This window comes from Quercus robur, chromosome 2, assembly GCF_932294415.1.
Source record: "Quercus robur chromosome 2, dhQueRobu3.1, whole genome shotgun sequence".
Classification (NCBI taxonomy): domain Eukaryota; kingdom Viridiplantae; phylum Streptophyta; class Magnoliopsida; order Fagales; family Fagaceae; genus Quercus; species Quercus robur.
In genome coordinates, this window is record NC_065535.1 from 97,510,519 (window position 1) to 97,525,774 (window position 15,256).

The 15,256-nt window shown below is 35.2% G+C and overlaps 1 protein-coding gene across 2 annotated transcripts; it reads left to right on the plus strand.

The window, feature by feature from the left end:
* Positions 1 to 2,168: 2,168 nt before the first annotated feature.
* LOC126716117 (uncharacterized) lies at positions 2,169 to 9,971 on the plus strand. 2 transcript variants are annotated; one of them, XM_050417125.1, is made up of 10 exons: positions 2,169 to 2,450; positions 2,680 to 2,960; positions 3,052 to 3,400; positions 3,545 to 3,769; positions 4,128 to 4,387; positions 5,078 to 5,298; positions 5,863 to 5,988; positions 6,970 to 7,155; positions 9,070 to 9,207; positions 9,295 to 9,971. In XM_050417125.1, the coding sequence occupies exons 2-10, from the start codon at positions 2,780 to 2,782 to the stop codon at positions 9,592 to 9,594; spliced, it is 1,986 nt and encodes a 661-aa protein (XP_050273082.1). In that variant the 5' UTR covers positions 2,169 to 2,450; positions 2,680 to 2,779; the 3' UTR covers positions 9,595 to 9,971. The 2 variants fall into 2 exon arrangements, with proteins under 2 accessions (XP_050273082.1, XP_050273080.1); XM_050417123.1 differs by having other exon boundaries at positions 2,170 to 2,446.
* The last annotated feature ends 5,285 nt before the right edge of the window (positions 9,972 to 15,256 follow it).

Here is a 15,256-nt window from a genome sequence, read left to right on the forward strand (position 1 = left end):
GCCAATTATAAAATGCCACATCAAAATTTAATGGCAAATTCTGAATTAATGTCATTAAATTAATTAAATCAAATGATGGCATGTGTTATCCAAATTGGCATCACATTGGCATATCAAAATTTGCCATGTGTCATTTGGCCCACAAGATAAAAATAAATTTCCTATTCAACATTTATGGGTAATTATCTTTATTAAAATAAGTAAATAAATAAAATAAAGATAAATTTTCTATTCAAAATTGGTAGATAATTATCTTTATTAAAATAAATTAAATAGAGATAATTATTTATCTTTATTGATTATTATCTTTATCAAAATATGATATTTGTCAAAATATATAAATAGAGATAATTATCTCTAAGAAGAATTCGGACCAATCAAAAGTCTGCTACATATTTTCAAGCATATCAATTCGTAGTGGAGCTTATCCTCTGAAATCACTATAAATAGAGGACATCCCCTCTCATTTTGAAGACGAAGTTTTCAAGACGTCAAAGCTCTGGAGAAATTCTGTCTCAAGAACACACGAAAAACATTCAAATAAGTTCTTTGAAGTTCTATTGGAATTAAGCTGAAAAAGCCTCCATAAACTTCAACAAACCTCAAATCCTTGAAACTCAACGGATCAAACCTCTAAAGCCCCAAAGAACTTCAACCTATAAGCCTTCATATTCAAAGACTTGAAGAATAATAAATCTCTAATAAGCTTGAAGCTAGAGATTTGTTGTGGAGACCGTTCAATCTATCTTTCAACTAAAGTCAAGAAAATTCCTTGTTCGAGTCAAGTTCAATGAAGATAGAATCAAAGGGTATTCTTTTGTAAAAGAATTGAAATAGAGATTGTATTTGTTATTCATCAATACAAATTAAAAATTTGTAAACACAAATTTTTTCCAATTGAAAAGAAATATGGTTTGCAAATAATAATTTGTATTGATGAATAACAAGTACAATCTCTATTTCAATTCTTTTACAAAAGAATACCCTCTGATTCTATCTTCATTGAACTTGACTCGAACAAGGAATCTTCTTGACTTTAGTTGAAAGATAGATTGAACGGTCTCCACAACAAATCTCTAGCTTCAAGCTTATTAGAGATTTATTGTTCTTCAAGTCTTTGAATATGAAGGCTTTTAGGTTGAAGTTCTTTGGGGCTTTAGAGGCTTGATCCGTTGAGTTTCAAGGATTTGAGGTTTGTTGAAGTTTATGGAGGCTTTTTCAGCTTAATTCCAATAGAACTTCAAAGAACTTATTTGAATGTTCTTCGTGTGTTCTTGAGATAGAATTTCTCCAGAGTTTTGACGTCTTGAAAACTTCGTCTTCAAAATGAGAGGGGATGTCCTCTATTTATAGTGATTTCAGAGGATAAGCTCCACTACGAATTGATATGCTTGAAAATATGTAGCAGACTTTTGATTGGTCCGAATTCTTCTTAGAGATAATTATCTCTATTTATATATTTTGACAAATATCATATTTTGATAAAGATAATAATCAATAAAGATAAATAATTATCTCTATTTAATTTATTTTAATAAAGATAATTATCTACCAATTTTGAATAGAAAATTTATCTTTATTTTATTTATTTACTTATTTTAATAAAGATAATTACCCATAAATGTTGAATAGGAAATTTATTTTTATCTTGTGGGCCAAATGACACATGGCAAATTTTGATATGCCAATGTGATGCCAATTTGGTAACACATGCCATCATTTGATTTAATTAATTTAATGACATTAATTCAGAATTTGCCATTAAATTTTGATGTGGCATTTTATAATTGGCTTAAAATTTTGCCTCCTACACCAGCATTTTTAGTGTTTTCAACATTAGCATTTTTGGCTGAGTCGTTGGGTCCCATGGCACTGTTCACGACCCAACCAAAAACACAAAAATGCGCATACCAATGCATTTTTGGGTCTCATGGTACTATTTACACAATTAAAAATTATTTTGCTACAGTGTTCTCCGTAATAAGTTTTTAATTTTTAGCAAATAAGCGGTATCTAAATACATCTTTAGTATAAAATTTTGTGATTATTCATCAAATGATGCTACCCTTGTCCATTGCAAATGGTAATGGACACCAAAATTTTATGTTGTGTTGCTGCTTGCTTCTGCTTCCTATTTCCCTTATTCTTTTCCTCTATACCACTCTTTTGAGGAAAGAGGGTTACTTTAATTTTGGTTAATATATGTTGCTCTCTTTATACTAATAACAAAATAAACTACATGTCGTCTGGTCCCTCGCTCATTCCCTTTCAAAAAGGTGCGACAAGGTTTGTGTTGTGGCGCTGCTGAATTTGATGGTTGCATGAACTTGGCTGCAAAAGCTCTGGCCTTTGATTTTCTTTTCGTATTTTCATAGTTGAAAACCCAGAAAAGAAATCGTTTTTTGTGTCATTGTCTGCTTCTTCTCCTTATTCTTCTCCAACCCAGGTAGGTACTGAAAACTTTTCCAAGTTGCAACGTTGTTTCATTTTTCCAGGGACGCGTACCCTCTGTTTGATATAAAGCTTCAAAAAAGTGATTTTCTTTACGGGAAAAGTTTAGAATTTTGTTTCATTATATTGGATTTTTAGAAGTTGGGATTTTTTGGTTTAGTCTTAAACATTGCTGTGCCCGTGCCTTTTATGCTATACCCGTATTGATATTCATTTTGTACATTGTAGTTGGAGTATTTGGTGGCTTTGGTAGCAAGGAGTGGGAACTGTATATGTGTGTGTTTCTATGAAAAGTGGGTGTCTATTAGAATAACCAAAACATTTGGGTATGTCTCATTCATGGGTTCGAGCCCTTTCAGTCCGGAAGAGGCAATATGGTCTTGTTGGTTTACTTCATAGAAGCACTTCTCTACACAACTGTGTGACTGACCCAATCCCATATTTCTACGAAGAAAGACACCACCTTCATTCTATAGCACATTCTGATCATGTTATCAAGATCATATCCGGTAAAAGCTCTAATCTTGTTTCATTTGTCTGACCTTAACTATGACAAATGTTGCCAACTCTATGGTTGGTCATGATTTTGTTGATTTCCAGGATCACTATCTAGTGCGGCCATTGTCAACGGTAATCGAAGGAAATCTTCAGTTTGGAATTGCTGCAGGTCAATCTTGAGCCTGCATCTGCCTAGTGCAGTTCAGGCTACCGGGGGACTTTGCACTCTGGCTGAAAGTGAACTGTTGGATACTGAGTTGCGCAATGATGCAAGTGGTCATTTGGAAGAGCCATATGCTGATTTTGAATCTGATAGTGGTGATGTTATTAAAAAGAAAGTTAAAGGTGTGTATGAGAAACCAGTGGACTTCACTAAAGTTGACATTAATTTGCTTCCAACCGTAATAATTATTGGGCGGCCAAATGTGGGCAAATCGGCATTGTTTAACCGGTCAGTTTCAACTTTACATGCTTAAATCTATATTAACTGTTGTACAAATGTAAATTTAGTATTCTTCAGTGGATTTTGATGTGTATGTTATTTTCTATTTCTTGTTGATTATTATTATTAATTGTTTATGTGGGTAAATTTTAGTTTAATTCGAAGGAGGGAGGCTCTTGTGTATAATACACCAGATGATCATGTTACTCGGGATATACGAGAAGGTGTTGCCAAACTGGGTGATTTGCGATTTAGAGTATTGGATTCTGCTGGACTAGAAACAGAAGCATCTTCAGGGTCTATTCTCGGCAGAACTTCAAAAATGACTGCAAATGTGCTAGCAAGGTCCAATTTTGCAATGTTCCTGATAGATGTGAGGTTAGTTTCAGGGATGACTTTCTGCATCTTTCATGTACTACACTCATTTAGATATGAAAATATGGTCTACAAGTTGGGAGAATTCAAGGATAAATATGAGAAGAAAATAAAAAATTCAAAGAGTCTTATGTTAAAGAAAGAACTATTTACAGTTGTCCAGGTTACAATTGGTCATTCTGCAGTATCCATATAACCTGGGGTTGTTTGTTGGATGTGAGATTGGTGTACATGAATAATGAATATACATTTATAGTCACCCTACCTGGAATGCTTGGGTGCATACTTTTGTTCTCTTTTCATTCCTTTTGTTTGAAAATTTCAATTTTTTTTTTTTTTTTGGATTTCGTTTTGTGACTAGAGCTGGACTTCACCCCCTTGATTTGGAGGTTGGAAAGTGGTTCCGCAGAAATGCTCCTGGGATCAAACCTATAGTAGCAATGAATAAATCTGAATCACTTTTTGATGGTAGTAACTCTCTTAAGGCTGCTGCTGATGAAGTCTATAGGTTAGGATTTGGGGATCCTATTGCAATATCTGCCGAGACTGGACTGGGTATGACAGAACTTCATGAAGCTCTTAAGCCTATGCTTGAGGATTATATGCTTCAGGTCTTAAATGGTAAGCAAACCTCATTTCCAAAAAGGATTTGTCATCCCACATTGAAAACTTGGCTCTTTTTTAAATTGAGGATCTCCCTCAATATTTATAAATTATAAAATTGTGCTTAATTTCCATGAAGGTACTTTGAACATCTACATGATTTTAGCCTTTTAGGGCTTGTATGTTGTATGACATAGAGTTGATTTTAGAGGCAATTGAAAAAAAAAGAACTGTGGCTATTGAAAGATAAATGCAGTGCTTTTCAAGGTTTTTTTTTTTGGCATTTGGATGATACAATTATGGACCATTTTCTTTAAAATAATCTTTCAACCTAAGTTTCATGTGGGATGACTGCTATTTTCCGTAAGTGATACATTTCTATAATTCTATTAAGGTTTTCATTATTCCAATATCTTTAGACTTTGGATCTAGTATAAAGTCATGAAACGGAAATCTTGCATATATTTCTCTAATTGTGTTGTCAAAAAAAGAAAAAAAGAGAGAATTGCTGTTATCTTCTTCTATTGCTTTTAACTCCAAGTGGTAGTGACTTGGGGATCACACCCCATAAGTGGAGGTCATTAGTTAAAATCTCCTCTTGGGTTCAAAACTTAATTTTTTTTTTTCAATTATATTTTGATAAAAAGAGCAAACTATGTCATCATCCTATTACTTTCTAACCCTGCTTTCCACTTTTCCTAATCCTAGATGAAGATAATCAGAGCAATAGCGAGGACAGTAGCTGTAGTGAGGATGAGCAAAGCAAGCTGCCATTACAGTTAGCAATTGTAGGACGGCCTAATGTTGGAAAGTCTACCTTGCTGAACACATTGTTACAAGAAGATCGTGTTTTAGTGGGCCCAGAAGCTGGTTTGACTAGAGATTCAATTAGAGCTGATTTTGAATTTCAAGGGAGAAAAATATATCTGGTAATATATGCTTCCTCTATGTTCTCTTTTTAATTGTATGCTTTGTTGCTGCATTGTTTTTATCTAATCTTGGTTTTCTTGTTCTATTTGTTTGTTTGCCCTTAATGTTTGATAACAAGTTCAATGGATGGATTTCTCTTCATGCATGATCATTTTTATTGTCCTCTTTGCAAGCTTTTTTTAAACTTGACAATCTACAAATTCTCACATAGCATTACTTCATTTTTCTACCCCAACTTTGACAGCATTCTTAAAGAGTCCATTGACTGTCATGGCAGCCATTGATTATCTCAATCTTAAGTTCCCTTACTTGTTTAGTAATTTTTCTTTACTTTTATTTTGTATTTATGATATTTTCATTGTTAAACGTAAGAAATTAAGTACCTGGATTTGGATTTCTGGGTCCCAACGTACTCGACCACAATGTGCTCTATAGAGCCTGGTGGCTATAATGTATTTCAGTTATGCTTTCTAAATTGAAAAGTTAATTTTTATAGGATGCTATTGGAGATTTTTATGTTTGATTCTCAAGTATGTTGTATGATGTTGTCTCTTATTTTGCAGGTTGATACTGCAGGTTGGTTGCAGAGGACAAAACAGGAGAAAGGACCATCATCTTTGAGCATTGTGCAGTCAAGAAAGAATCTAATGAGGGCCCATGTAGTTGGTTTGGTCCTTGATGCAGAAGAGGTTTGTCAATACATTTTGTTTTTCTTTCTGCATTTTCTGTGATGGTATGATGAACCTATGACTGTCCTTTAATATAATAGATTACTGTTAAGATGCCAAATTGCAGTTCCGCCAGAAAATTTTTCAGCTGTCATGTAGTTCTGGAATGGACATAACAAAATGTGGTACATTTGTTTTATTTTTTTGTTACCAGAAGAAAGAAAGTTGTAGAATTGATTGAGAACCTTAATTAAGCAATACTATCTTTCTTTTTCTTTTTATTTTCATAGAAGGTCAAACATGAAACCTAAAAGCAGAACTCCAGTAAATATAATGAGAATTCTTTTTAATTTGAAAAGAATGAAAGAAAGGGCTATCGCAGATCATCCATGAAATATATATTTAGTTATGGTTAGTTCTATACTTTTTTCCTTAGGTAATTAGGCTGTTTGTGCATTTTAAAGATAGTTAATTATCATGTACGGCTTGCAACAACTATTCCTAGGAAGTGGATAATTATGATTCTACTAAGTTATTTTTGTTAACACTTCTCCCATTGTACAACACTTTGGAGTATGGCTGTAATATAGTTGCTGATTTCTGAACCAGAATGATACAGATTTCAGAAAACAGAATGATAGAGTTCATGCTATTTTTTCTTTGCTATGGTTATTGCACTCAGTGTGATGAAAGTTAATAGTAAATTACTATTCATAAGCCCAGTGTTGGTTTTCCATTATAAAGGATGATAATTCAAATGTGTGAATGACATGAATATAGCGGAGACTGTTTCTAGCCTTGTCTCAGGTTTTCTACATGAGATATCTAACAAATAGCTGAAACTGAAGATGGTAGTTAAAGTAACTGAATGATGAAGATAGCAGTTTTACATGATCCATTCCCTATGTTAATTTGTGTGGATTACACATATCAATGCTGTGACCTGGAGCATCTATAGATCACTACATTTTTTGTTATAACTTTCATACATCTGATGATCAGATTGCAAATGCTAGACGAAGCATGACACATGATGAAGTAGTTATAGCAAGACGAACAGTGGAAGAAGGGCGTGGTTTGGTTGTGATAGTGAACAAGATGGATCTTCTTAGAGGGAAACACAATTCTACTCTAGCTGAGAAGGTCATGGAAGCTGTTCCTCTAGAAATTCAGACAGTTATACCACAGGTGTGCCACTTTATGATATAGTTGCATAATTGTATTGCTCAAGGTGTCTGTTATTATCTTCCACACATGCGAAATTCATTTTTTGATTTTGTTTTCTAGTGAGACTGGGTACATGCATTATCATTTTGTTCCTTTCTGGGAAGTGAAGGAAAGTTTCTGGATTGGAGAAGGTCCTTTATGGACTGAAACAGTCCCTGTAGCTTAATTTAAAATTTTATTGGAGTTCTAATTAGAATCACACCATTCCAGGCTTCCACCTCAGCCTATTGGTGGCCCTTCATGTTGGCATTCAGATCAATTCTCACCCCATGACCCTGAGAGGTGGACACCATTGCCTTGCATGGGCTTTGGGAACCCCATTAAAGTAGAATTCCATTCCATGCCATATTGTTTGTAATATGTGTGAGTCATAGCCTGAGGGAAGGGGAAGGCTAAATAGAGGAGAATTTGTTTGATGCTTCACAAGATTCAAAGAAAAATTGAAGAAAATAAATAGAACAGAAAAGGAAGGATGGACCTAGGAATCACCACCTAAGGTTGCTTGGAATCACTATCAAACTATAGAGAGAAATTTTAATTCCATATTATTCATCGAATTCAACATGACCATAACCTTTCCTCAAGGGTCAATAAAGAGGGTCCCAAATTACTTTAAATAAGGAAGAAATGTCAAATCCTTTTAACCCCACAAATTAAAATGAAATTCAAATCCCATAAATTTGAATTAATTCATATCTCATAATCTAGTTCAATGGAATCAATCAACATTATTTGGTGTCCGCAACACTGTTCACTCAATATATTTCCCTGGATGGTAAAATACAACCTGTTCAATCTATGTTAAAACAAATATTTGAAATAGAACAGTGGCCTGAACTCTGTCATTGTTGGGAAATTTGAGATATAAAAATTTGGTCAACCAAAGTCACTTTTGGCACAAAAGTAGCATGGTTATATGGGGGAATTTCTATTTTTGGTTAAGTACTTGATTTTCTGAAAGATATTGTTTGATTTGAATGTGGTTTGTTGTTGATTCAATCATGAGATGGTTGATGAATAAGATGTAGTTTCTTCTAGTAGAAGTAGACATTGAGGCTGCATGAAGACCTTTCCTTAACATACCTGATATAGCTTATGTTATTAATCTTGTGAGCCAATATTCATACGTTACTTAACTGCTTAAAGAAAGAGACTCAACCACACATTGCTATGTGCTCCTGATAGTTCAATCATCAATGATGGTTCTGGTTCAACCCCTGACCTCTATCCTTAATACCCTCATTTAGATAATTTGATTTCCTGATAATGCTGTATGTGCTGTACAAATCAGATATTAAAATTGATGATAAAGTTTTATCATTTAAGCTTTTGGAAGGTGTGAACCAACAGGAATATGTGAATAGTTCAAGTGGAGGATATTGTAAGATAGTGTGTGTAGATTGGGTTTAAAAAGGAGTGGATTTTCACAAGCTCATAGTACACATGTATGCACATACACCTTACTGCTGGTTTCACTTTTTCAGCAGAATTGTTTTTTTTTTTTTTGATAAGTAAAAGGAATTTATATTCTGTTGCCGGGACTTGAACCTGGGTATTTTGGGTGGCTTTTTTCCAGCATAATTGTTTAATAGCTCAAATCAGGAATCAAAGTGAGAATAGGAAGTTAGAAAAGATGCAAATATTAAGTGGTTAATCGGGACACATATTAAGTGCTAGATATTGTTGAAGGAAGTTCTGGTATAGTCATATTGTTCTATTGTTTTTGTTTTTCAAATTTCTATGAAGCAATACTTAAAAAAAAAAAAAAAAAAAAAAAAAAAAAAAAAAAAAAAAAAAAAAAAAAAAAATCTATGAAACAATGTCCTTCAAATGGTGATAAATTAAGTATTAGCATTGACATGACTTTGTTAGCAGGTAACTGGAATTCCAGTTGTATTTATTTCGGCATTGGAGGGAAGGGGCCGGATTGCAGTCATACGTCAGGTTATTGATACATATGAAAAATGGTGTGTAAGATTGTCCACAGCTCGTCTCAATCGTTGGTTGCGTAAGGTGAGTAGCCAAGGCCTTTTATTTCCTCTCTGAACCCTGCAAACAGTTAAATTGGTAGTAGTAAAAGTTTCTTTTCTGTTTGGTCAGGTTATGGGCAGGCATTCTTGGAAAGATCAGGCTTCACAACCCAAGATCAAGTACTTCACCCAGGTGAAGGCCCGGCCACCCACTTTTGTTGCCTTCGTGAGTGGAAAGGCACAGCTCTCGGATACAGACCTTAGGTTCCTATCCAAGTCTTTGAAGGACGACTTTGATTTGGGTGGAATTCCCATTCGGATCATGCAGCGGTCTGTTCCAAGAAAAGGTATGGATAGCACTAGTAAGAGCAGCCGATCTTCTGGCAAGGGTAAAAAGATATCGACTGACAAGAGAACTGTCTCTGCTTAAGTGCATTTTTGATTTGACTAGAGGAGGTAATTTTGGTCCCCCACTGTTCTAGCTGCCTGAATTGGAACTGCAGTGATCTTGAATAGGGATCCTACAGTAATGGATAGAATCTCCATAAAAATACCATTTGTCACCAGTGATTTTGTATCAAATCAAAATCTTGGCTAATTGATCTTAAGTGGGTAGCTCCTGGTTAGATGCTAAAATTAAGTAATTATCTTTATGGTCAAAATTATGATCTTTGGCTCTTCAGTACTGGATACTGTTTTGTCCTGTTTGGTTGTTTTTAAGCAATTTAAAGGAACTTGTGTAATTAGTATATGTAAATTATTAGTAATCGCGAAATGGTAATCCTGCATTTTTGTTGCTTTCTTCAATTTGATGTATTGTATATCAATGTGTTTCAGTGGGAATTGCCATCAAATGTCCCAATGAACATTGCCATGGTTAATTGAAATGTCTGCACACAAATTTGGCTTGTACAGTGTCACATATTGCAACCTGATTTGTCCAACTGGCAGGTTAGCTAAAGTTTATGCAAGGATAATTGACCTTCCTCCTTAAAATTTAATATGATGGAAGAATTCTAATAGAAATACTACCTGGGCCAATCATGGATCACAGTCAACTGAGCAGACCTTCAAATCTCTTTGGCCCACTAAGCATCTTTTTAGTCAAGCTTGAAGCTTCCCTTCCACAAAGAAAGAGAGAGTAAGACAGCCTTCCATGATAGCTGCTCATAAAAAGAAGGGGGGGGGGGGAGGGGTGGCGGTGCTGTTGCCAGGTGCTGAAGCACGGGTGCTTTGTATTCATTTCCCAAAGCCGGGTCGTAATTGTATATAGCGGTATTTCAAAACATTTTTTGGAGATGCCTCAAAGTGAAAAAATTATGAAGGTTGTAGAAGGTGATGCAAGCATATACAGTTGAGGTCTACAGGTGCGATTTGATCCCAAATTCCTGTGCAATGACGATATCTTTTTTTCCTCATAGCGACAAGAGGTTTTATTATTATTTTTGAGAATCCATGTCAGAAGATTTTTATTCAACTAAGGCTATGAAAATCAGCCTGAAATACATCTGCAATCTCTGGTGGTACATCTTCCATCCAAACTTGTAATGACGAAAAAGAAAGTGCCCGCCTCGCAATCGAGTGAGCTACAGTATTACAATGCCTCCTTACATGAGAAAAAGAAATAATGGAGAACTTAGAGGCTAAGTACTGTATATCCTTGATAATATGACCGAACTGAGCAAGGCTATGAGAGTTTGACTTCAGAGCGTTCATGAGGATCTGTGAATCACCTTCTGGCACCCCCTTATTGAGACCAGTTTCCAATGCCAACTCCATTGCCCGCTTGGTTGCTAAGGCCTCAACTTTAATAGCTGTACTAGGCAGTGGAAGTCGCTGTGCCAAGGAGACCATCACCTCCCCCTTGCTGTCCCTAATCACCACCCCTATTCCGGCCTGGTTTTCATCCTTGAAAAGTGCCCCATCAAAATTAATCTTGTACTGTTGGTGCACTGGTGGTTGCCACTACATTGGGGGTCTGTCCGTAGTTGCTATTGCTGCATAATTATGCAGCAAAAAATCCTGTAACCTGTTTCGAGCTAATTGCACTAGGTTTGGTAGAGTTTCACCTCTTTTCCCTACCCTCATATCGTTCCGTCTCTTCCATACAGCCCATACAACCATAGCAAACAGGTCCGGATCCCTGTTCTCCGCCAAAATGCATCCCATAAGATCAACAAAGCTCTTTATTTGCCTTAGACTGCATGGTTCCAAGCTTGTACCGAGAGCCAAATTTCCTCCAACTTCGGACAGAGGTATAGAGCATGGAGTGTGTCTTCTTGCTGCATCTTACAGTGATCATAGCGGTCATCATTTAACACCTTTTTTTTTAACTAAATTCTGCTTCGTGGGGAGTGAGTTTTTCACAACTCGCCAAACTAGATTTTTGACTTTGCTTGGCACGTTGAGACCCCATATCCCCTTCCACAGTGGCTTGAGCATCAAAGGATCGAATTGACTCGGTTGTTGATTCTGAAAGTGAAAAAAAAAAAAGAGGATAAAAATATATAAGATATAGCAAAAAATAGCCTCTAAATTTGATAAATATATATTTTATAGCTTTCTTTTTTGCTGGCCTAGTTTTATGGAACATCAATTTACGTGATTTAAGGAGATTATTATGATAACCAAAACTTATATCATATAATTACAATTGATATTGCTTAAATAATTGATAGTACTCTCAACCCAAACTTGTATTTTCCCATTTTGGTATGCTGAATTAGACCGAATAGACCTAAGTGGACCGGTTGGACCAAATTGGCCCGAATAGACTGAAATGGACTGAATGGACCGAATTGGATGGAATGGACCAAAATGGACCTAATTAGATGAAATGGACCAAAGTAGACTGAAAAGGACTGAATTGACTGAGGTAGACTGAATGGACTAAAATTCACCGAATAGACAGAATTGGACAAAAGTAGACCGAAGTGGATTGAATAGGACTGAATAAGAACAAATGGACAGATTAGGACCAAAGTGGGCGTAATGGACCCAATATGAACAAATAGGACCGAATAGGACCGAAGTGGATAAAATAGGACCAACGTCAGCTAAATAGAACCAAAGTGGACAGAATGTACGGAATAAGATCAATATGGACCGAATAGAATCAAAGTGAATAGAATGAACCGAAAAGGACCAGTGTTGACCGAATGGCTCTAATAGAACTAAAGTAGACGAAAGTGGACAGAATGGACCGAATAGGACCAATTTAGACCGAATAGAATTGAAGTGTATAGAGTAGAACCAATGTGGACTGAATGAGACTAAAGTGGACCGAATAAAACCAAAGTGGACTGAAGAGAACATAATGGACCGAATAAGACCAAAGTGGACCGAATAGAACTTTTGAATATTTATCATTTTTATTGCATTTTTAGGGCTCATATTTCAAATTTTTATTTCTATTTTGTTTGTTTTTTTAAACTCAAAATTAAATATTTTAGCCCAAATATAATAAAATTTCATACTTTTCAACCCAAAAATTAAGATAAAAAATGAAATTTTGAGCTAAACTTGAAAAGATAACCTACAAAAAGAATCAATTTAAGACCCAATTAGTCCAAAATGGACTGAAGTGTACTGAAATTGACTGAGTGGACCGAATGAGACCGAAGTGAAACGAAGTAGACCTAATTGGATTGAATGGAAATTATTTAATTTTTAGGAAGAACAAATTGTTTTCAAAAAATTTTAGAGAAAAAATTATACATTATATTACAATTACAAAATAATTATTTATTCCCACGCATCGTATGAGTCTGCGACTAGTAATTATAAAGAATAATGAACGGAGTTGAAAAAAATGCGAGCACTTGTAAAATTATAGAAGCTTACGTAATATAACTCTCTAACATAATGCCCAATCACTATTGTAAGGGGTAAAATTTAAGGGAATAACGAAACTGCAACAAAGGCTTTGATTGGGACTGAACATTAGTGGAGTCATTGCAACTGGATAGTTATGCTGTTAAGAAAGAAAAACCTCAAATTGTCCCAGACATGGGATACATTGAGGGTTAGTTAGAGAGGCTCCGATGGTTAACTTAGTAAACCAGTGGTAAAACTAAAAATGGCAGTCTCAATATATGAGATTGTGCATCTTATATCCAACAAAATTAAGAGGTATTGATTGGTGTGTAAGGGGCCGGTTTTGGCGGGAAAGTCATTCTCCCAAGACTCAAGGCATTTGGTCGTACTCTCAATTTGATCGAGGGTACGTGCGTCATGAAAATAATTTCTAGTTAGTAGGCGGATGAGAACTTGCTCAATTACGTTAAATGTAATGGTCTGTTGTGGGCACAATAAATGCTAATGTGAAGTAAGCAAGTAGGCGTTGCTTTTGAGTGTTAGAATTATGTTTAAATGATTAAATTTATTATTTTCTAACATCTTAAACTTTTGAGACAATCAATAATTTAATATAGTATCAGAATATAAGATCTTGAGTTTGATCTATGTCTCTACTTTACATTTCATTTAAAATGTTAAAAATTCCACGTATTGGATCTCTTTTGTCAAGGAACACTTTAAGTCCACACGTGAGAGGTAGTATATTAGAATTATGGTTTAATAATTACATTCATTACTTTCTAGAGATTCACAGGTTGGTAACTAGGTCAACCAAGATGATTGGATAGCTTGGTCTTCGTTCTGAGACCTGATTGTTTCTTGAGCAACCCCCACAATAATCTCACAAGTTTCCTAACACACTTTTGGACTCGGACAAAACAATCTCTCATTTTCACTTTGCTATATATAGTGTGCTCATGTCACACTTGTCCGAAGTTGATTGTGTTAGCTGACTTGAGACTTGAGAGCTTCATGCTTCTTCTAGGTGATGTCCTTATGCTGGCAATGATTCATGCAAATAAACATGTGATGCAAGCTTCTTCACTCGACTTCATAGTTCAAACAGTACTAAATTATTAAGTCATCACGTTTTTTTTTTCTTAATATATATATATATATATATATATATTTATATTTATAGTTGATGACATATACTATTGTGATAGGAGAAATATCACCTTCATTTGGTACATTATTGATATTACTTTTATTATGCACTAATTATAACAAGCCATGTCAGTTGTTGTGAAAAATGGTACTGACTTCATGATGCCTAGTTGAAACTTTTGGAGATGTGGTACTGATTTGATCAACAGCCTCAAATCTTTAATAACCATGGCTAGTGAAATCACCTTATACACTGACTGTCGCTGTTACATTAAGTTGTTGGCAATAGGGTTTGCAGGAGCAAAAGTCCTTATACTTTCTGCTAATGCTAATGCTGTTTTTCGGATTGTGCAGGGACAGTGCAGCGCGCAGTAGTGGTGAGTACTGGACTTAAAACTTATTAAGAGTCACAACAGATTGCAATGGCATCAATTTTGAAGCTGTTAAGATTGGCAAGCTATTCTGTTTGTGGAAGGAAATACAAGAAAAAGAGGAGCATGAAAGGTGCTGCTTTTAAATGCAAACACAGGACTGGTACAAATTAGTGTCATCACGTGTACAAAGGCCTGAGGTGTTCATGATAACCTAAAGATACCGACAATGTTGTCTTCAAAATGTAGTAGTTAAAACAGGAAGAAGAGAAGAAACTGATGGAATATTTCAACTAGAAGTAGTGAATCAAGTGCAATGTGCTACGGGCCTTTTGACATTATAGGGTTAGCGCTTTATATATATAGCAACCTGATGATCACATTCACAGGCACAGCCTGTTGATTGCTCGATTTCAAACCTTAATAATCTCAGCCCATTTTGCAGCGTTACAAAAGGACAAGGAACTCACACTCTAGACTTTGCTTAGTTGAAGTCACTTAAAGGAGTTAACAAATGGTCAATACAAGTAGGATTTCAAAGAAGCAGTAGTAAACATTAAACATATATTTACATCAAATTAATTAAATATATTGGTTGTGTCATTTGGTCTTCTTCTCTATTGGACATATGAGTATCATGTGATTGTGTACAAAATCGGTGTCATCACGTGTTAATGGCACCTTATACTTCTTTGGTAAGATAGGCTCGATCAGCATCATCGTAGCTTTTATAATGTTGTTGAATCGGTTCATGTC